Source organism: Primulina tabacum, chromosome 2, assembly GCF_025594145.1.
Source record: "Primulina tabacum isolate GXHZ01 chromosome 2, ASM2559414v2, whole genome shotgun sequence".
Classification (NCBI taxonomy): domain Eukaryota; kingdom Viridiplantae; phylum Streptophyta; class Magnoliopsida; order Lamiales; family Gesneriaceae; genus Primulina; species Primulina tabacum.
In genome coordinates, this window is record NC_134551.1 from 3,026,172 (window position 1) to 3,050,023 (window position 23,852).

Sequence of the window (23,852 nt, forward strand, 5' to 3'; positions counted from 1 at the left end):
CGATATAAACAAAAAATATTTATTAATATTCTTTATTTGTTTTGGTTTGTTTTTGTTTTTCTAACAGAGAACTCGAAGCTGTTGTTTGTATATGATTTGAGACATAAGCGCAATAGTTTGTAAATCATGTTAATCAAGTAAAACATGCTAGACAAACTTTGTGTAACATGACTGGTTTAAAAAAGTGTTTGTGAAGAATATAATTTAATAACCAATTGATCAAAAATTCATCTGCTCCGCTAACTTGAACACGTGTTTTTTACATACACGAAAATTGGAAATAGTATTTTTTTTAGAACATAAATCTTCACCGGCATAATAGTGAACGCCAAGCGTGAACCCGTATTATTTAGGACGGGTTTAAATAGATATTAAGTTTTAAATGGATATCAAGTGGTTAATGAGAATACATTTTATACCCAAACCACTTTTTAATTGGGTAACGAAACTATACTGATATACTCTATATTTATGCAAACTATATTATTTTAAAATTTTTATATAATCCTTTTGCTTATTTGTTGGTAATTATTCAAACGTTGTCAATTTATCAACTTCTTCTGTCATATTTTATAGAGAGAATTTATTTTTTATATGCTGAGATAAGAGTTTTTTGCTGAGAAAAATTTGTTTAGAAATTTTTGAATCTAATTTTTTTTCATGAATATACTAGTTTAAATAAAAAATATAAAAAATACAATAAAATAATTGTTTGAGAGGTCTGATGGATCAAACTGGTTGAACTCGTTAAAATTGGGTTCTAAACCACCCATTGCCATATCAAGGGCATGACAAAATAAGACATGTAAGGAAGGTTGATTTTTAATCCAGATCCAGTTATCATAATTCTCGAAACATACCGGAAAAGATTCCTCACACAGGTTAATTCGAAAATAAGACCCATTATTACAAAAGAATTATGTCAATAGAGCCTACAATTATCTGAAGATTAACGGTTTTCGAGTGCGAAGATTGTAAAAATATGGCTCCCAGAAGGAAAAGATGAAGATTCTGTGTATATAAAAGGGGTAATTTACAACAACCCAGTCCTAATCCCTCTTGGTAAGGAACGAGAAAAGGAAAATTCAAAACTATGCCCTAATAGCCACCGAAAAACTCTCTTTCCTTTCTATTTCCTCAAAATCTGTTAAAAACCCAAGAACGCCAATGTACTAATCATCATCATCACCTAATGCAGCAAAAGAGAAGGGCCTAAATTTGTAGCCATCACCACTGTAGAACTTGTTTTGAAACTCCACCCAGTGTAGACGCAAAGCATGGAGGAAAGCACTAAGAGTCTCCATCATGAGTAGTATAAAAGCTGTCGCGAATGCAAAAACTGCTAGGCCCACCAAACGAATGAGAATATTCTCGTACCTGCATTGATGTGCGTGAAAGGGATTAATATTTTAAGCTATAAGAAATTCTACTCAACAATTCTACAGCTTTATATCAGATCAAGCTTGCAACCTCTTGTATGCTAAAAAAATAGTTTTTGGTACGAGGATTCCACCATACTTTACATCATGTGACCTATATACGACACAAGTAATTCAATTTCAACAGAAAGTAAAAAACCACACCGTATATTTAACATCTGACCAGAAATTGTTATATTAGTTACATCTCAAAGCAGTGCCCGTGATAAAAACAACTGTCCTCTACATCACCCAGCATTTTGCTTACTAGAAATATCTTTTATTGACAGGTGCAGCCATATGCAGAGCAAAGATCAAGAGGATGTTTTAGTATACAACATACAAAATCTGTGAACCCCCGGCCATATTAAAAGAATAAAGGGAGGGAAAAAAAGAAATAAGTTGATGCATTTCATTTGAATTTTCAAATTCCTCTTGTTGCACAATGTCAAGTATATGCTATCAGACAGTGATAATGTTCTTTGTTTTTCTTTCAATATTCTTCCGCCATAAGCTTGTAACAGTAAGATGCAATTGATTAAAGGAAAGAACATTTTCATTCGAATAGTCATAAAATTGCTAATCTGCATTGGAAGAAAAGGAAAAAGAAAGTTGCCAATTGAAATCGTAACAAGCTAATCAACTGAAGAAACATGAAATCTATCTGCCTAGAAATGTGTAAGAGCAAATCATAAACACTGAAATTGATGGACTCCAACAAAACACTATAGGATTAAAACTTTAGCAACTCGGTCTACGGTTATACACCACATTTGCATTATAACATAACTTGAGGTTGGCTGTATCAGTACCGATTGACAAAACTTGAAAACAGCTGGAGTTGGAAAAAATGCTGATAGGGTTCGTTCAGTGTGTATAAGAGTTAGCAGGACATTCTAACTAACTCAAGTTAAATTCAAACCGAGACAGATAACACGAGGTGTGGTGTAAGTAGCAGAAACTTACCCCCAAGCAAGAAGCAACACCTTCTCGTAGAAAACAGTTGACAATTCTGAATGGGCCAAACTGTAATAACGAAGACAAAATCACAAGATGAACTAAGCCATGAAAAAAATATCCAGAGCTGCATGTTGAAATGTTCTCTAACCTCAGTGCCCATAGCCGGAGATATGACGCGGTATTAGAAACCGCACCAAGCACAAACTCAATAGCATGTATCATTTGGTGCACAAAGACCTCACTAAAGTTGAACTCCTCATGGAGTGGTTGCCTTGCAGAATCAGGTTCTTCATCAGTATGCATGTCAGAGGTTCCAAGAATACCATATGTCCGACCTTGAAACCTCTTAGATATTCACATGAAAATGGCCTAGTTAATCAACGGTTCTGATGTTCCAAGATTACAAGTAATTATTTTGTTTCCTGCTACTGTTGTTACATCCTGACTCATAACAAATCAGACAAACTATTGCCTGATTTTAAGGTCAGTTTTAATATTGGATATTTGACTTTATTTCTACTTATATATAAGAAGAGATACATCCTTGTTGGGAAATTCTTGAAACTTATTTTCCAGATTTGATGAAAAGTAACAGTGATCTAAAAACATGCAAGACTAATTTATTGACATACAGTAACATGTGACAGCCACATAACTGTGTGAGTAGGACAAAAATCTTATGACAACAGAAGTTTTTAATACCAAAAAAGGGTGTGTGTTTAGGAATGGTAGAAAGGCAACAGAAATGTGACAGCTTCCACGATGGATAACATGAGGAATGAAAAACAACAGCCATGGAAACAGATGGTACCTCAGTATGAAGCCTCCTTAAAATAAAAGGTTTGGGAAAGAGCATCCATGGCACAGCAATAACGGCTAAAAGCAGCAATATGACCTGAAAAGTTTATGCAAGTGTTTTACATATTCGAGCATGCAAGCATAATCACCACAAAAATGAAAAAAAGATCAAAACCTGAAGTACCCCCTGACCCCAGAATAGCTGATTTTCTCCCAAATCTTCAAAAGGACTTAAGAACATATATATCATTACGTGGTAAAGATCTGCTTGAGAACCAATACACCATTTGATTATGATGAGAAGAGAAAGATAGCCAAAAAGGCTGTTAAGGAAGATCACTTGTGGTACAAACTGATACCTGAAAAAGAAAGCAATGAATAAGTCCCAAAAAGGAATGCTAAATTAATAAAAGTACAAAGAATAGAAAGACAACACACTTAATATCGAGGGAGCTGGAAAAGTAGCGCGCATTGAAATAACTTAGAATAATTCCCAGATTCATCTGTGCCACACCAAACAAAATTGACATTTTCATCTTGAGAGAATTCAAGAAAGGCAGCTCAGAACGACTTCCACGCCAACTTGGATCCACACCAAATGGATATGTACCTCGATATTTTACTAAACCAACTGAAGAAGCATCGCTGTAGGTAGAGTAACAGGACAACAGTGTTAGAGCCATGATTAACAAAAGTAAAGAGAAGACAAATATTTTTTCTGCAAATTCAGGCTTTTTGACTTCGAAGATTATAAACATTAATGTAGAACGCACAAGCGTTGCGTGTGTTCTAAACAATTAACACTAAATTGAGTTGAATTTAGAAGAATTGTGTTCAGTTTAGAAGCAAAGTTTTCTTTATGAAGTTTTTTCGTGTAAAATGTGGAGTTACTTGAGGAGAAGGTTTTTAGTTGGGGTAGTGGGTAGGAAAGATAATTATGGAATATAATATTTTGATGTCTTCTGAGATAGTTTTTATAATGGTCTAATATTTTATATAATAGAATAGATACTGCATCAATAGCATCCCCATTCGTGATCCCAAAGCCTTAGAAACAAGAACTGAAGCATAATGATATCATCCAACTACGATAAATGCAGAACAAAACATAGACGACAATGAATTAAAAGGTGAGAATCCAAATGAGAAGTATAAACATATCAGAGGGTATGGACGAATCTCACAAAATAACATAATCAATTCAGATATGATCATAACCTACTTTAATTAGCTCAATCTAACTATGTTTTCAGAGGTGAAAAAATGCCCAAGCATCTTTAAATAAAAAATTTAATTCCTACAGATCATACACTTCTTGGCTACATCCTGATGAGCTGAATCGATTTCGTGAAGACAAACAATAAAACCTTCATGTTCACGCAAAATTTCCAACATAGCAAAAAAACTGACATGTTAATGACAACGTAGCACCATAAATTTTTTTGAAGTAATTAACAAGGGAAGTACTGGATACCTTAGAGACTTAGTATCCCATATCTTTTAAACCATGTTAAAAATGATGGGAATGGATAAAAAAAAATGAACGCATAAAAATATGACAGGGCTTGTTTGTTGCATATTCAATGATCACACCAATAATAATTTAAAATACCTGCAAGTAGCATCTCGGCATCCATATGCAGAGTGGCCAAATATGTGAAATGGAACGGAAAAGAATTCATTGTATATCACACCACAGTAAATTGAAAAGAGAGACATCAAAAGGAGAACATATCGGCCACCAAAGAGCATCTCCATGAAGCTGCCAAGTTTCTGACGGAACAAGCAGTTTAATTATGCAGCAGATTTGAAGAAGAAGAAGAATAATGAAATAATATAAGCATTGAGCAGATAGAATAACAAGTTCGTAAGCTTTTCTTTTTTCAATAAAAAAAAAACGGTATTGACAATGAAAAGTGTAGAGTGGAGTAACAGCTATCTTCACGATAAAAAAATATACCCTTTTATAATAAAAACACAGAAATATAAAAATTGCATAATGTAAAGATTTCTTGAGCAGAAGACAGAAAATACCCCTAGAAAATAATATTTACAATCGAATTACCTGAGAACTAAGCTTTTTCTCACGAGCTTTGAGGAACAATGCTCCAAAAAGTAAACAAATACCATGACCCCAATCTCCAAACATCACAGCAAAAAGAAATGGAAATGTAATAATGGTATAAACTGCAGGGTTTGCCTCCTGATATTTAGCAATCCTGCAAACCAAAAATTTATCAGTGTCTGATTCAACTATGCAGCTAAGCCCTTAGAAAAGTCACAGATAAGTATCCAAAATGAACATTCTTTCTAGCAAAAAAAATTACAAGGTTTGTCCATGACACAATGCCCAGCGGTATAACATTCGTACTAATGTCTCTAAGTTTAGATTAGAAACATCACACGTATATATAGGTGAAATTTTTTGGGATGCATATATGGTATGAAATCTTTCCCAACAATCAAGTCATGTCAAACATATATTATAATCTTAATAAAATCAGCGTACGTCGAAAAATGTTGATAAATGAAACGACGTCGAGGGCAATACTGAATTTGTGTGAATATCATACCAGCCACCTTTGTCATATATTCCATACATCACAGTCGATGCTAAACACTTTTACTGTACCGCTTACATTATATAGGAATTCTTGAGCCCAAAGTTAAGAATAACAAGTTCTTCATTACCTAAAATAGCATAACCACTTTAACCCTTCAAACTTTCTCAAATATTCCGCTAATATCCTGAGCCTCACTCGCAAGAAAATTAATATGGCTTGTACTAGAGAAAGTTAAAGACTCATCAAGTGTCAGAAATTGAGAACACCTCCATCATGCAAACTAAAGTATACTTTCAACATTAGAAAATAATGATTGACCATATGGATTCCAACATTAACATTTTCTTTCCAAATTAAAAGGGTTTTGCAGGTTAGTTATTTTGCCCGCTAAACTGTTGACTAGGGAGCACTATTCATTTAGACAAGTACTTAGATCCATACATCAACATGGACGTTAATAATTCAGGGAGAAGATTTTCTAACATCATGTTTTACGACAACCCAGATAATCATGGGTAAAACCTTATGTTTCCCCAGGACTCAGACAAAGCTCACATCATTTTCTGCTACTTTCTATTAAATAAAGTCCCAGCAATGCATGAGCAATAAAATGGTGACGAGCACCTAAACAAAAGACACAATTCATCGAGAGATTTCTCATAAATTAATACATTTTACTACTTGATACGAAGAAAAAAGGTACTGCCTTACCCATACGCATCAACAATTTCTTGGTATGCATTTGTGAATTGATTGGTCCTAAAGTACGTCGGAGGCAACTCAACGGAATCCATTACATGAAATATTATACCAACTTGGGAATTACTGTCAAATGTTGCACGTTGCAGAGCTTCCTGAACCTGCAATGCCATAGATTTAACCCTTTCAATTTATATTATATACTAAATGGTAATCACACCGGTTATATATCCTTTCAGACACAACTAAAACAGTAGCACAGGTACCTTTGGTTTTGCAAATATTGGACACCAACCCTCCCCAACCAGACACTTCTTCGTGACATCAAAATTCAGCATATTTAATGTGTCATACACAGACTTTTCCCGTCTAACCTAGAAAGAGGAGTTAAGGATAAGGACTTAGTCTCCAAAATTGGATGCCAACGATTAAGTTTGAAATACTAAAAAAAGTCAAAAGCTACAATTACCAAGTTCAACCACTTTGTAATGTGAAACCCAACAGAAGCAAGGGCCTTATGCTGATGACGCAGACCGGCCTCCAAAGTTGTTTCCAACTCAGATAGGCGTGATAAAACCTGGAAAGGAGAAACTAATGCATGTCACTCAAATTTCAAGAGTCGCTGAAGCTTTGTAAATTGCAGTTGAGCAGCAAAAGCAATACCATATGCTCATGTCAATTTGAGGTAATGAATGAGCAGTATGACGAGGACATAAGATTTTAAAAATGGAAGGAAACATGGCTTAATAAAAACATAATTTCTAGAAAATTGGATTGAGAACTGTTTACTTATCGGCCCCGAATTTTGAGGCCCTTAAGCGTCCACTAATTGAGTCATTGTTTATACAACTATGAGTCATTCCAAATTATTATTATTGATAATAACAGGTAACACATATACGTGGGCATTGGATGAAATAAAATTTCTTATTGTGATTGCATTGCAATGCAGAGCAAAAATAGTTCTCATATCCCAGTGACAAAGAAGACCAACGTGACCTATTCAACAACATACTTCTCGCGTTATTTGTCTCCGTTTGGTGGTGTCTTCTGGAACTGGGAAGCAATTTGCACCAAATGCTTCACAAATTTTCAGGATTTTTGTTCTGGCTTGCTCGCCTGAGAAGAATACAACAAAAATTGTTTTCTCAACCTGCAGATGAAACAAGTACAATTTTTCAGAATATATTTTGAACCAACAAGATTGATTATTAAAGATGATCCAAAATTTAAACATAAATTTTATATTACTTGTAAAATATCACTATATGGAAGTTGCTTGAAAGAAACATATTTGATGTGGGGAAAACCATCTTTTTATTCATTTTGAGAGAGAAAGTATCTACTTCCTCTGAATGTGTTGCTACCACACAAAAAAAAAATAAAAGCAATATTTTCCAGGAACAGATCAAATAATAACAACCGTCTCATTTGATGAAGGATCAACAATTTGGCCATCAGCTGGTGCCTGATTGAAAAGCATATTGCCCCTTGTTGTGCGAAATACCATCCTCTCAAATCTCATAACTTTAGATTTAGAGATAATGCCACTTATAAATCTGACACCAGATTGATTTGATGGTCCTGGTCGTGAATCCTGAATATTAGAAAAACAATATCAATATAGCATCTGAAATGATGTAATAAACAAAAATGTTTAGTGACTAAAAACCATATTTCCCATTACCTGCTCAAGCAGTGATTCTGTATCTGCATAACTAGTTTTTGTATGGACATTTTCATCTAACTCTGTGTCTTGGGCATCGACCTGATTTCCACTTGAGATAAGGAAGTCTCCAGACTGTAATTATCACGACAACATAAAAATGAGACGACTGGATGACACATTAGGTACAGGATGAAGATTGCACATTTTCACTTCCAAATACAGTTCAGAATGTGGTAAAGGAACAGGACAATATCTAGGAGAACATATATGGAAAATTCTGATGCACCCTATATTCTTGAATGTGTCCCCATTCCCTGTTCTGGAAAAGCATCTTATGCACATACTATGATCATATTATTCTTCATCTGAAAAAGAGGAAAGCATATATATATTCACCTCCAGAGATACCCAAAATGCATTTATAGAATAAGCAATGTAATACAGTTCAAAGGCTGAAAAAAGGAAAAAAAAAACTTTTCTACCAAACAAAAAAGGGATAATGAGGAATGCTCCAATAACTAATTTTAAAGAACTGCTAAATGAATATTGGGCCTTTAACTTTTCCTTGAAGAACAATACATTTTCGGGAAAAAAACCTAACACACAACACCCAGGATCATATGCCTTCTTCAGCTCGTGTTCTATGTCCATGTTTCTATAAACTCTTTCCTCACTTACTCATCAAACTTAATTTTTCTTCCATAAAGACAGATTTTGCAAATAAACCTGGAGTTAGATCATACCCAAAATGCACGGGTTAATATGCTATGCAATTCTCAAATAGTCCAAAGACTGTTAGAAAATGAAAACTTTTCAGCAGAAATAAAAATAACAGCCGATAACAAGGATTGAGTCAATAGACATATCTAATTATCTGGAATCAGTGCAAGAATAGAAGCAAGTATGCTAGAATATATCTAGGGGTTTATGTGTAATCAGTTGATACATGTCAACTAGATTATCCTAAAAAAATATTTGTCTTCTTAACTTTCTTCATTATTCTTGTGAGAACTGTGGATTGACAATTTTTAAGGTAAATCATGGGATTGTCTGGTTTCACTTCCGCTTTCTTTGAAGATATGTTCTCTACAAATGTATAGATTGTATTGTAAAATGTGATGCATGTTTGGTTTTGTATTCTGAAGGAGACATTCATTTTACAACAAAAGCCAAATCATTTCATGTGATAATGTGATTTACTGTTGGATGAGTGGGCTGGGTGTACCAACACTATTACACTAGCTTGGGCCAGCAAAGACAAGATCAGCGGCGTAAGTCAGCTGATGAATAACTTAAGTCTGTACAATGAACTCTCAATTCTATTAAGTTACTAGTCCAACTAAATAAGCATATTAGAACAAAAGATACAGTCTCACAAGCCTCGATTACAAAAAAATTTGGTCTCTTCTCTGCCAAATACGGCAAATTAAAATGGTTAATTTAAATGCTGCCAACAAAATAAAAACCAAATATTTTGTCATATATGTTACTAAATTGATATTTACCATGAATATTAACCTAGAGATCACTAGAAAATAAAAAAATCAATAGTTTGTCCATGTACCTTCTGCAATACCATCCTGAACTCAAGCAGCTCATTGTATGTCTGCTGAAGTTTCTCTGTATTTGAATTCATCTCAATTAACTCATGCTCATGCTCTGCAAGTTGAATCTAAAATAAAAGGAGATACAAGACAGTTCAAAATAAACTCAAATTAAAGGAAGCAATGATATTTCCAGAATAGAAATATTATTGGACAAACATGAAAGTCAAACAAAAGGATTAAGACCTCTAGTTCTTCTAACTCAATATCAGGCTGGGAAGCTGGATGAGGAGATGGCAACAAACCAGCTTTATGAATCTGATCTTTGAAAAAACGCAACTTACGGGACATCTCAGCGCATCTTTTAACCTGTGAACAAAATAACAAAAATAGAATCTATATAGTCAAAAATGACTGTAAAAGAAGATAATCACTTCTGCATGTGAACTTAAGAAAATAGCTGGCACAAAACTCATGAAGTAGGGATTCTCTCATACAAAAGAGTAGGTAAGTCCATTTTCAATCAGACACTGAGTTACCAGGAGTAAGAACTTGATCATCAACTCTCAAACGCGTCCTTAAAACATGTCATAAGACTCTGCCAGGCTCAAATTAAAGTAAGTGAATAATTTTCAGGACTTTGTGCTCATAACAGATGTAGACTGGGAAATAAATGATAAGGTAGTTGGAAAAAAACTAAATTAAAAGTCAGCGTCTCAGAAATATTGGTAATTTTTTAATTATACATGAATTTTTAAATTAACCGCCCTGACATCTCAAGCAAATTTACAAAAGTTTAGACCAATAAAAAGTTAAGATGCCCACATAAACCAAACTATCTGAATTGCATTTTGAGGTGGTGTGTAATTAAGGAACATAAAGATATATTCAAAAGGTTTTTGTTTTATCCTGAAACAAAACCATCAAAATTTTGGAATAGTGAAAAATATACTTGATCTTTATATAATCTGCACTCTGTAGCAGTTAAAGAAAAATTACCTGATTCACGAATGTTCTCTGGAAGGGGCTTTTATCATCATTTAACTGCCAGTCAGATTAACACTATTGAGTCCATTGGATAAATATTAGTCAAACATAAAAGCCAAAAAAATATGTCATATGGGTAGATGATATATCTATCAAATGATTAAAAGTTACCAAATTTATCGGAATGTCCACAAAATGGCACCCAAAAACATTCTTACGTCCGTACACCATAAAGATCTTGGTGTAAATAAATCAAATAGCATTCAATGCTTCTTATCTAAAAGTTCAACAAATGCTACCAGTCACTAAACAGTCCATTAAAAGTCTGAACAGGCAGTAAAACATAATACCTACAGCCATATGCATATCGATAACAGAAATAGTGGCATTAAAATGGAAGGAATGAAACCATGAAATTTTTCAAAAAGAACAAACTAAATAACAAGAACAAGGCATGTATTTGAGTCCTAAAATTAGAGCAACTGTTTAGCCACAACAATTTTTATTTGCATTATCCTAACAGATAAATACTTAATAAGAAAAATGCCAACAGCATAAGGCATTTAATCATAAGATTTAGATTATACTGGAGTCAATCCTGGTCGATAGCGATTTTTTTGTCCTTTTTATGGCAGTTCTTACATCCCATGAGGTTTTGTTACTCCTGTTGTAGCAGCAACCATCAGATCCTCTCGGCCCCATTAATTCACGTGGGCCCTCCGCTTGTCTGGCGGAACCGATGGTGTTTGTTCCACAGGAGTATCACTCGCAGCGGAGAATAGTCAAGCCCCTTTCTATCCATTATTTCTGTGTCAAACACAAACACCATTCCTATTCTTCACATGGTACTATATCATTGAGGCATCGTCACTGACATACACGTGTTTCTTTTTGTTTCAGGTAGCTAGTTTAGAGAAAATTATAAATATTATTATTCCATACATCGCATTCTAGCACAAAAATCCTCAAAGATAGAAATAGTGTAATTTTTCCTTTTCTTGGTCCTCTGCTTTAATGTCAAGGACAAGCACTAGCATTTGAACAAGGCAAGTTCGTAAAACTGCCTTATAGATTTTAGGACCTCGATAATGGTTCCTAAGTTGAATCAACTGGGGTGACATTAGATACAAAATTGGATCAACATAGTAAACTTTGCTTAAATCAAGCAAAGATGTTTAAATTGAAGATAATATTCAAATGTGCTTAACATTAACTAAAAAATAGCATTTTAAATTAAATCAAACTTAAATTTAAAAACAGAAAGTTTCAATCAATAGTTCGATTTTCTTTCACCAAAATATCTTTTAGGAAAACCTTTGTTTTGATCATTCCTGAAATTGAAAGATACACTAAATCATCGATTGAGAGTTTAAATGTTATCGATTGCAGCAAGAAGATAAAAGTGAGAGACCAACATCACTAAGCAACATGCCAATTTGATCAACCAACAACAAAACACCACTTCCCTGGCAATAAGATCAATAATAACAATAGTATGACAACTGCCACTGATCTACGGAATGAAGCATAAAAATCAACAGTTTCCCCAGTCATATTGACAATTACCCAGAAAAAATATGAAACTCTTTTAGACTTTAACTTGATACCGCCAAAGAATTGGATCGGAACACGAAATCATAAGAACATAAATAGTTTCTGGCAATCACTCAATCAAAGCATACGTAAATATTCTCACGCATGAATTGAAACAAAGAGATCTCTAAACGTACATCTCGGAATTGGAGGAGACCGAGTTGGCCGAGATAAGAGACAGCCCGATGCGCCGACTCGACCGGTATAATGAGTTGCACGTACGTCATTTTCTCCGACCGCATCAGATCCATGGTTGACAAATTGTCTATGTACTCCATTTTCCATCAACCGCCAAGACACACCCTTTCGATATTATTCGGATCACAATCACACACTTTCCCCAACTCTACAGATCTGAATTCGATCAAATTAATGAGACTACGCGGCCGGGTTCGTTAAAGAGAGAAGCTTTTCTGCATGTCTAACGGCTTCGGTTGTGTGTATAAGGGCATATATGTTCGCAGCAGCTATGCGGCGGCAACTGCCTCGGAGGAATCTAGAGTCGTTTTACTGAGCTTTTCGCGGAGACGAGAGAAACGGAAGCCGAACTGGAAATCACGATTGACATTCTTCAGGCTTTTTTCACTTGACATATACGCAATGAGCCTCCGGATTTAGCAAACCATCGATCACAATAAAAAATAATAATTTTAGCATAAAAAATAATATTATTTTATGGATGATCAAAATAAAAAATCTGTTTCACAAAATACGACCCGTGAGACCATTTCACACAAATTTTTATCTTTCTATCAGGTCTCACAGATTTTTATCTTTCTATTATCATGTCATGAAATTGTAGCTTTTTGAATCAACGTATGATATTAATAACGTATAATATTTTACATTATTATTTTGTGTCGTGTGACTTTATTTCATAAATTGACGGGTTAAAAAGACTATCAATTTATTGCCAAAATAATTGAAACGAAAACAACAAACTCTCTATTTAATGATACTTTTTTCTACACCAATATTCTCTCTGTTAGTGTATAGAATATGACATCAAACCTTTTAAGGCCAAAAGACTCAAAAAGCTTTGTGGCGAACTTGGATACTTTGATATCAAGAACAAGTAGTGATGCTTAAATCCATTATTATCGAACAGAGAGGAATAGATATGCTTTTGTCGAGCATCGATAAATCCTGTGTGTTATTTATTGCCTCGATTTACTTCTATCTGTCTTTCTTCATCTGGGCAAACTCGAAAATCTGTAAAATCATTTTGAAAATAGCAGAAGAAGCTATGTAATGAACTCAATTGACACCATGTTAGATTCTCAAGCTTCTCTACGGTACCTAGATTCAGTGGCAATGTGTAATATCAAATCTTTTAAAACGAGAACTAAAATTCAAAGGACAGTTTATGTGGAGATCCAGATAAGAAGCACCGCCCTCGTGACAAAAGAACCACAAAAAAATATTGGCATTTGTTTTTATAATCGTTGGCTCCACTTCCACCAGAAAAATCTTTCTGGCATCTAATATTGAATCGGGGAAAAAATGCTACGTTAGCAGAAGCACCATTAACCGAAGCGAATGCAAATGAATGTGCCTCACGAGATTACAATTCTACCATTTTGTGGAGAGGATAAACTTCCGGCGTTTGACTCGAGTTATAAAATAATTTGAAATAAAATAGTTGTGTTATGCACATCCATCAATGTATCAGCATCATATTATAAAATCTTTATCGTCTCATCCCACTATCCAAATGGTGCCAAGAAAATGAATGAAACAAGACACTATCCAAATGGTGCAAAGAAAATGAATGAAACAAGACACCTGCGTGGCTCGCAAACACCTTATAAGAAGAATGAACCAGCTCTTTGAATATACCCACAGAACAAAAGCTTTACATAGAGAATAATCTATAATATTAACATTTGAATTGAGCATCTTGACAACAGTTTTACACCAATGTACCAGAGCAAAAAACTAGGTAGACATCCCATTCAAAAGGAATAAAGAACTAAGCTTGTGTTCAGATGGAGGGATTTGATTTTGCAAAAGGTTTTACTGATTTCAAATTATACCGAATATGAAGAGTTTGAATGGCTCACTATCATTGCAAAATAGACTAAAATGCTAACTTAAGGATTTCAAAGTCAATAAACTTTAATTAGACAAACAAGTAGAGTGGATTTATAGCTTCAAACCCTCCCATCCAAATACATCCTACAAGAATTCCATATACAGATGTAACTTGAGGCATTTTAATACATCTGTATTCAAGCATTCACCTCAATTTGCCTCACTCTTTGTTCTGGGATCAATGAACCAATGCCATCTTTCTCATTGGGAGGCAGAGAAGCTCCATACCCTTTCAGATACAAAGGATTAGAAGTCAAAATGCGAACCTCCGAGTTTTCAGTGATCTCCAAAACCTCTGGTAATCCATTCCCACACCCCCACGACATTCCTACATCTATCCTTATTGCTCGGTTACCACAAATTGCATTAATACCACCACTTTGAATCGTATGTCCCATGATCATTCTCTTCGCTCCAGGAATTGTCTCGAGTACATGCTCAAGCATTGAACAATCACAATCTTTCGCCAATTCGTTCGAAAAATTCCTTAACCAAACAATAGAATTCCTCCCCCTCACTAATTGATTTGACACCTTCTCCTTCGCCCCCCGAATCCAATCCCTTACGTCTTTGTTCACACGCTCTAATCCGTATGATACATGTTTCCGCAACAACCCTCCATGAGCAAAAACTGAGTCCCCAACTACAACAACTGTCTGGTTCTTGGACAAGAATCTATTTGCTATCAACCCATTTGGCCTCACAGCAGCAACTCGGGCTCTAACACCGGTCAGCAACTCGGGCTTAATGTTTCGGAATTCACAAGGAACCCCATCAAACAAATCCTTAATCACAAAATTTTCGTCCACCCCACTACACATTTTCTTCATAACATTCCCTACACATTGCCACATTGCCCAATTCTTAAACTCCTCGAGCCCCTCACGAGTCACATAGCGAAAGTCCCCATCAACATTCATAATCTCATGATTCCCATTCATAGTAATAACAAGACCACCTGTTTTCGCAGCCTCTCTCTTCAATTTCTCAAAGAAATACAACAACTTAATCTCATCCCCCCCGCGATCAAAAATATCACCCACCTGTATCACAGTAGCCGACCCGCCAGACCAACGATCACCTGGGTCGATCAAACCCGCGAGCCTTAAGGCCTGCTTGGACTTTATAAGGTCTCCGTGGAGATCCCCGATTGCAATGAGGCGGCTAGGCTGAGGAAATACAGTTTGCAGGGGGTTACCGGTGTTGTTCAATGGGTCTGGAGGCAAGAAAAGGCCGCCGCTGACGGAGAAATCGATGAAAGTGTCGACGAAGGAGGAGAGGAGGGAAGGTATAAGGCCGCAGTCGATGGCGGAGGCGCCGTTTGGAGGGTCCGTAGTTTTCATTTTTCCTCGGCCTTCATTCAACGCAGTGCAGGGCAGGGGTATGTTGCGTGAGGTTTTGTTAGTCGCTTCGCCGAATGGGGGAAGAGTACGACCTAGATTGATTTATTTATTTTACATTTATACCTATAATAATAAATTCAAACATGAACAATCTAATTATTAAACTTTATGTTTCAAAAAAAATATATATATATTAAACTTTAAAAACTAAAGGACCACTTAAAGTAAAAAGATCAAAAAGCAAAATATCAAACGTAACAGGTTTGTTTCAACCTATCCGTGCAGACACTGCTTGCACGGGCAATGAACGGCCCGAATCACTCCACATGAGTGATCCGGACCCACCTTCATGTAAAAAAAAAAAAAAAATTGACTCGAAAAAATCCGAGCCGTTGGATCGACCCCTGCAGGCAGTGCCCGCAGAGGGTAGGGTCGACCGAACCTACGTAACACGGCAACAGCGGCGTCGGTGACTGTGACGTGACAGCTGTAGTGAAGATGGAAGCCGTGAATGGAACGGTGGAAATCTTGCAACAAAACGGAGTTGTATCGTTATTGAGACCCAAACATGACAACAACTACCTCGTATCGAATGTACATCACTTCTTCTGATCGTACTTGATGACATCTTCTCTCATCAATTTTATCGAGACATTGTACAATTTAATGACTTGTGTTCATCATTTTGGTATATAATCAATTCTGAAATTGAGAATCATTCCCAGCTTCTTCCAATGCAAATCATACGACAAAATATACGAGGAAAGGATAGTCGGCTGCCACAGATCACATATTCCAAATAGTTTTTCAATCTTATTATTTATACATTATAATATATTAAATTATCGGAGAACACATATATTTAATGAAAAGACAAAATATACCTAAATATATGAAACGGACTGAAACATCGTTTCGATATACAAGATATATAGCGTTTGTGCGAATATAGGTGGTCGTCCTAACGTTCATCATCACGGCTTATATCCCACATCAGCCGTTGCAAGAACCCAGTATGAATTGGCCATTGATTCCATCTGAAAAGGAGAGACATGAAAATAGTGACCAATATATCTACAACAATCAAAATAGTTAGTACTTGAAAATCCTAGATAATTCGAAGTTATCGAGAAACAAGCATCCAATCGGCCAAAATAAAATATTTTAGCAGTGGGAATTATTGCTCCTTGTCCTTCTCTCCTCACTAAAATTACCAGTAGTAGTCAGAATCCGACTTGTCGTACTCTTCTTCATCATCGTCGTCGTCGTCGTCGTCGTCCTCATCATCTTCTTCCTCTTCGTCGCTAAAGTCTTCATCTAAAATGTTTTCTTCAACCCAAAGTGGACAGTGACAAGTTGCTTCCTTGTTTCTCCACTCCGCTCCACAAGTATAGCAAAATTCATAGCCACATCTGAAAGAATTGGGTTCGAACCAATACCAAAGTACGGGAAACCAAGAAACTTACATGTATCCAAAGAAGTTTAATGAAACTTAATTTAAGGTAGGTATAAAAGATCATCCATTGAATAGTCAAAAAAAGCAAACGAGGAATAAGAATTGAAGATTTAAGGTGTAAAAGTATAGTGTGCAAAATAAGCCTCTGGTTTAACGAAGGCTAGAACTGGAGCTTATAAATTATAATCGAGGAGCTTGACACCAGCTAGGACATAAATTAATGACACCCATATTTTCTATGAGAAGATGCAATAGGTTCTCATGTTCCAAATGGTAAGACAGGCAATTCTCATAGATTAAAAGATGATCTACTTCTAATTTGGAATGCATCGCCTTATTCATTTCATAATCCTTTTCACAGAAAATCTCAGTTTAATGGGAAAAAACATAGCTACATCTTGGGAGGCCATACCATTCCATCTAAAGAGATTCCATTAAATTTAGAAAGTTAAATCAACCATTGTTCATTATAATTCTAGATACTTATGTGAAACATTGAGATAGCTGATATTTAGTTGGTACCTGCAAGTGATGTGGTAGCACCCAGCAGCAAGTTCAATCATATGGTTGCACTTGACACACTGACGCCACATATTTGTTGCTGCCAAATTCTTCAACTTCACTTCTTCTGGCTGGGGATAAGGATTTCTCTTCTTGTATTCCAAACAACCCATGTTATCGTGCCATGGCACCTTGCAATTGATGCAAAAGTTACTGTTGCATTTTATGCACTTCCGGTTTCCAGATTTTTCTGCTTCCACTAAGGCATACTTGGAATATTCTAAAACCTCCGTTTTAGACATTAAAGCCGAACATTTTGGGTAAGGGCAATAGATTTTCTCTGTGATGGGAATTGAAGCCTCCATTATGCGATGATACATAATTTCCATCAGCCTCTGTGTCAAGAATTTGCTACAACTGCCGATTTTCAGTTCAGTCCTGCAGCCCTCATGCGGACATTTAGGTAACATCCCATGTAGTAACTTCACTTCCACGTGCTGTTTCATGCAAGAAAAGCAATATCGGTGCAAGCAGTCATCGAAGGTGAAGATCTGGTTAATATTTGCATCTTCGAAACAAATTACACATGTCTCATACAAGTTACTAGAACTACTCAATTCTGCACGTTTCGTTAACTGAGTAGCTATAGCTTCTCTTGCAAGTTTAAATGCAAACTTGATATCATTTCGAGTCACAATAGCTGGCCTGCAGTAAGAAAATTTTTCTTGAAGTTCGAAGACTTGATTGACTAATGCCGAAACTTTTCTCTGTTTCGCTGCCCACCGGCGTGTGATCTAGTTTCAATGACAATTTGAACTAAATAAGTTAGCTTTGAGGAATTAAGGATCAACAACAGTCCAAATTACATTCATCATAATCAATTAAAAGCAAGGCAGCTATTCTTAGTGCATCATTAGTTGCTTCAATTTCAAGTTATATGTTTCAGTCTTTAGATTTTGGGACAAGGATACACAAATCCAAGCTGTCTTGGAACTGTAATTATTTTTTTGTTTACTGGGGAGGTGTCCTCATGCATCAATAATGTGAAGACCCGGACAACAATCAACCCACCGTCTTCTCCCAATAGTTACAAAGAATTATGACTGCTATCATCATGAGCAACAATGAGGAAAATCATGGCCGAAAGTGGGCTGTTAATGGCAAATTATGGGGCCATAACTGCTCCATTTCCACCCCTATCAACATCAGTAGGGAGAACAATCACACAAACCATAAGCAGAATCGCTGCAGAAATTATAAATAGGTCAAGGCAATTCCAGAACAGAAAAAGGCAATTTTTTTGGAGCTTTCTTGCATCCAAATTCCGTTCAAGCACTTTTAAGACACTTATTTATCAAAAGTAAGTGGGGGCTTACTTTGTAATATATGTGTTAAATCGATCCAATGCGTTAAATATTTTGAAACTCGTTATTTCTGAAACTCCAGAGTAAAAAGTTATTACATATGTCCCAAATATATAAGTTTGTTTTTTCACATAGATTAAGTATGTCAAAAGAATATTTTACAATCAAATTTATTATTTTATCCTTATTTATATCATTAAAAATATGGTTGCACTTCTTTCCAAAATTTAGTTAAAAGGCATATAGGTAAAAAAAAAAAAAGAAATGCTAATAAATGTAGAAACTGGAGTGCATATTTGGGATAACTGAAAAAAAAATATAATCCACATATTTGAGACGGGGACAGTATATTTTTGGCACTATATATTTCCAAATCCAAATGGTAGGAATACAGAACTTTGTTTCTAAACCATAGTGCGGTGGGGTGATAACCAAAACTCTTGTAGGAAACCGTTGTTTTGATATTTCATGTCCTGGGTGAACTGATGTTTTGACTTTACCTATACGAGGGTTAATTCTGAAGGACTGGTATTAGTTAGAAATAGAGAAATTAGATGAGTTTTGGTACTTATCTGAGTTTATTTTGTTTCTGATTCAATCTACAAAAAATCAGTTTTGTTATATGTTTCATATCTACTTATGTTAAATTTCAGTTTCAGTTTCGCTTTCAGTTTTGAGGGTATTTCAAATGCTAAGTCGATTTTACTGTTCTGAAAGTTATATATATTTATATATATGTTATATTATATCATGTTCGATCGACTGAATGTTTTCCGAGACACTCACCCCTTGCCTCCCTTTCCCTAATAAGACCCAATTTTGAGTTTCGTAATGGAGATGTTTTTAAAGCTGATGATGCTGTTCATAAATTTTTTGTTACTGTTACTTAAATTTTTAAGGTTTCGCTGATGTATTTTGTCCAAAACAGAGTTGCTACATTTATGTTTTAGTTCCTGATTGTAAAAACATATTTCCTTTTTCGTTTTTATGAGACAATAGACTGGTTTAGTTCATATATATACCACGAGACTTGTTGTTTTCGGATTTTTATTTGGAAGCAATGCGGGTATCAATGGATCCTAGCGTGACATGTGAAACCTCAAAGTTATGCGACAATGAAATAGATCATCTATTTGAAAACTAAACACCGAAAAAGCGAAAGAAATATATTTATATACTTTTCGTCATAAAATGCTATTCCACTTTTTCAAAAAATCACTTCAGCGAAATAATTAAAAAAACTACTTCCCACCTCAAAATGAAGAAACTAAAGAAAGATAAAAACATGTGATGATGCACCAAATTCACAAATAAGCTTGCTGACATGAACATAACTGAAATATTAATTCTGTAGAAAATGATTAATTACCTGAACTTCTGTTCATTTATATGAAAAAGTGCTTTTTGCAACTTTTGCAAAATAACACACAAATGCAAATGCGTATCCATTCAATTCAATTCTTCAGTTCAAATAGCCTCCACCAATTATTTCTTGATGTTTTTCGCGCCTCGTCTTTTAATCATTTTTTCCATATTAGTTAGGATTTAGGAAGTTAATAAGAGACCATTTAATTACATCCTTTTACAAAAAAACATCGTTTCCCAGCTTATTCTGTGTAAAAGAAAACAAAATATGTCAACTAAAGCTCACAGAAAAAAAAAAAAATTAAAGCTCACAGTAATTTCTCACAATTTCCTGCATTTGAAATTTTACCACATATCACATACCAAAATCATCATCATCAGCGCACTTTCCTGCTAGTTGCAGGATCGAAATTCACTCCAGACAAAATTTCATCTTTTTCCATTAGTTTTAATATCAATACAATACTCACTGTCCAAAATCACTTTCGCACTCAATGCAATACCTAGGTAGAGTCAAGAGTGCCATCTTCACCTGGCTTAACCGTTAATTAAAAGTACACACCTGGGACGCCAAGGCCCCGAGTGCAGTCTTTCGAAAAGGCGTGCATGGTCATGTGCCTTTCTAGGTGCGCAGTTTGTGCCTAAAGCGCAATAGGCTTTACATGTAAAAAAAAAGAGGAGAAAAAAAACAACTTGGTGGCATGGTTTTGTTTATTATAAAACCCCAAGATGAATTTTTCAGTTACAAAAGTTCTTCGGAAACAAGATTCTAACTTCTTTCCAGAACAATCAGACCTCCTTCTTCAGCAATTCAAGTCCCTAATTAATAACCAGGTTTCACCGTGTAAAGCTCTAAAACCACTATCCCAAGATAACTCCAAACTCTCCAGTCTCCACTACTACTGTAACTTGCCGCTAAAAATGTCAATCCTGAATTATCAATCCTTCGAAAGGGTCCAACGTGGGACGATGGGTCCCTAATAGACTCTAAAAATTTCAACGCCATAAAATGCTGTATATGTGGTAAAATAACAAGTGGAGGGATTCATAGACACAAGTATCCTCACAAAAAGATGAAGTATGTTTACAGAATCTATGATGGACTATTCTCACACGTGAGAAAAAGTTTGAGCCAGCTTTCATATTTAAGACAAATGAAGGCACCCACAGGCTAGCAGGATAATAACCAGAGTAACTTCAAAGCTATGATACTTTTACGATGAAAAATATACACATTCATAAGCATGAAAAATGGCATTTCAATGAGATCTCATGCACTAGCATCCACGGCCCAAAATCATATGAGATAGGAGTGGTTTACTAAGGATTGACGAGTGCACAAATTGTACTACTTTTCCCTAAAACGCACAAACAAAACAAACACAACAGGATAGGAAGTCAACAAAGCGACTCAGGTATCAGAAAAGTAAGTTAATTTCCCACTTAAACCAAGGAGCAATAGAGTTAAATTACCAAAACCTACACCATGCGAATCTAACTCAAGCCAATGTTGATGGAAACATCTTGTGAATGATATTAACAGTGATAATTTGATTGTGCCATTAGACGGTTAGACTTTGTTCATCAAACAAACTCTCCTTTTGAGTGAGAACTTGTTCACATCTAATATCTATTGTTATTATTCATGCCCTTTATTTTGTTCTTTTCACTTTTGCCTTCGTAAGTCAAGGCGTCAAATATTTTGTTTTGCATTTAATGAAGAACATAATTCTTAATACAACATCAAATTTATATTATCAAGATAAATTAAGGGATATTGGCTCACGTTAATTATTTTGTTCTTTTGGTGTGATTATTGTTTTTTATTTTTCAATATTAAAAACTAAACCTATGTGGTTGTCGACTTATCATTGCAATTCTAACACATCCAAAACAAAAACTTTGGATCAAGATAACTTTCTCGTGATTATTTAGATGTACCTTTGTTATGTTTTCTAAATACCCTCCCTATGATGATTACATGAAACATAATCTTATCACATGCTTTAGACGTCTCCTATTCAGGATTTGAAACTCACCGGAAATGAACGAAGTCAAAGGGATTGAAACTTACAAACTTGTATATCGGATAGTAATCACAGAAAAAGATGACCCTATGGAGTTCCAATTCTATCGCAGCATTCAGACCCTCGATTAGTGCCCTAAGTTCGGCAACCTGCCGGCTCACCACATTGCCCACTAAGGGTTTTCGCAGCTCAAACAGCAGTTCATCCTTTGAATCACATATTGCAACGCCAATCCCTCCAAGAACATTCCCCTTCGGAAGTTGCCTTTCCGCCAAACCCTTCGTGTAAATCCTAAAAATCTCGGCATTGGCTCCCTTGGAGCTGCCTTCTCCGAAGGGAACTTCGAAATCATCGCCCCAGTCCTCCCACTCGTCATCGGACATTTTCGAGATTTCAAGTGCCATTTTGTGATCGTGCATCCGACGGTGGAGATCAGTCTTCAGTCTAGAAAACTCTGTTTCCGAGATGGCAAAGTCCTTGAATTCCTGATCGAGTTTGAGGAGTTCCTCGGACTGGAGGTCAGTGAAGTTTGTAAAGTCGTCTCTCGACTTCTGAGGATTCAATTGGTCAGGGGGTCCGGCGGTGGTGGAGGTGGATGGTTGGTTTTGCAGTGAAAGAGAGGCGGAGATGGCCTCCTGAAGTTGGAGGTTGAAGGCAAAATCCAGGTCGGAATCCAGGGCTCTGGCCTCCATCAGTTCAATGCGCTGAGCGGCAGGCGATGGATCGAAAGTTAGGTTCCGCCTCAAAGTCCGCCGACTCCATTCTTCGGAATGTGGGATTTCGAACGTGGAAGACTCGTCCTTGCTGGGGTTTTATACGAGGTTGCCCATGACAACCCGGGTGGAATAACCCCGATGCTGGTAAAGCCTTGCTCCTCGTTTGGCTTGTCTCATAGGACGAGAATAATTAAATGATATTTTTTTCCCAGAATTATATGGTGACAAAAATTTTATGAAAATATATGATTTACAAATTTTAGGATGTGTGAAAATGTTCGCCCATAAAATTTGACATTTAATGCAAAAATACTGCACTGTTGCACACTTGGAAATATAGGTAATTAGTTAATAATTAAAACAAGTTAGTAATTTTTACTTAGGGTTAATGGTTTAAAAACAATTTTAAGGTTGATTTAATCATGCTATTGCAGGGCGAAAGAGCACTTTTCGTTGAAAGCCATCGAAATTGTTTCGGATGGATCGATGAATGGTTCGGTCTCTCGGTGGAAATGATGCGCGAGCTAGAGAACCAAAGCGACTCTTCCTTAACTAAGGTAGAATTGGACTTATATCGTGTTGTGTTGATGATATTATTTTCGGACTAATGTTGGGTCTGTGAACTTTGTTTGGTGAGCAGAAACTTGGCCGGCCTTGTTTTATGGAAGATGAAGAAGATTTGGACGATATGTGAATCATTCCCCGTTCATAAGTTAGTGATTTCTTTATTCAGTTGATGATATTTATATTTTAC

General features: G+C 35.7%; 3 protein-coding genes across 4 annotated transcripts; all 3 read right to left on the reverse strand.

Moving 5' to 3' along the window:
• Positions 1 to 999: 999 nt before the first annotated feature.
• LOC142525285 (V-type proton ATPase subunit a1-like) lies at positions 1,000 to 12,832 on the reverse strand. The gene is made up of 18 exons (XM_075629529.1): positions 12,370 to 12,832; positions 10,652 to 10,696; positions 9,899 to 10,021; positions 9,673 to 9,780; positions 8,127 to 8,240; positions 7,863 to 8,036; positions 7,455 to 7,592; positions 6,909 to 7,016; positions 6,706 to 6,813; positions 6,452 to 6,600; positions 5,242 to 5,395; positions 4,789 to 4,949; positions 3,615 to 3,821; positions 3,352 to 3,535; positions 3,190 to 3,273; positions 2,527 to 2,723; positions 2,385 to 2,444; positions 1,000 to 1,377 (listed from the first exon to the last, which is right to left on the reverse strand). The coding sequence occupies exons 1-18, from the start codon at positions 12,508 to 12,510 to the stop codon at positions 1,173 to 1,175; spliced, it is 2,460 nt and encodes an 819-aa protein (XP_075485644.1). The 5' UTR covers positions 12,511 to 12,832; the 3' UTR covers positions 1,000 to 1,172.
• Positions 12,833 to 14,099: 1,267 nt separating this feature from the next.
• Positions 14,100 to 15,790, reverse strand: LOC142525301 (shewanella-like protein phosphatase 2). The gene has a single exon (XM_075629555.1). It carries the CDS (start codon positions 15,667 to 15,669, stop codon positions 14,464 to 14,466), a length of 1,206 nt encoding a protein of 401 aa, XP_075485670.1. The 5' UTR covers positions 15,670 to 15,790; the 3' UTR covers positions 14,100 to 14,463.
• Positions 15,791 to 16,460: 670 nt separating this feature from the next.
• LOC142525308 (E3 ubiquitin-protein ligase RSL1) lies at positions 16,461 to 23,285 on the reverse strand. 2 transcript variants are annotated; one of them, XM_075629574.1, is made up of 4 exons: positions 22,430 to 23,284; positions 17,648 to 18,420; positions 16,884 to 17,081; positions 16,461 to 16,706 (listed from the first exon to the last, which is right to left on the reverse strand). In XM_075629574.1, coding segments are annotated over exons 1-4 (1,617 nt in total). In that variant the 5' UTR covers positions 23,075 to 23,284; the 3' UTR covers positions 16,461 to 16,705. The 2 variants fall into 2 exon arrangements, with proteins under 2 accessions (XP_075485689.1, XP_075485681.1); XM_075629566.1 differs by lacking the exon at positions 16,461 to 16,706 and having other exon boundaries at positions 16,880 to 17,081; positions 22,430 to 23,285.
• Between the last annotated feature and the right edge of the window lie 567 nt (positions 23,286 to 23,852).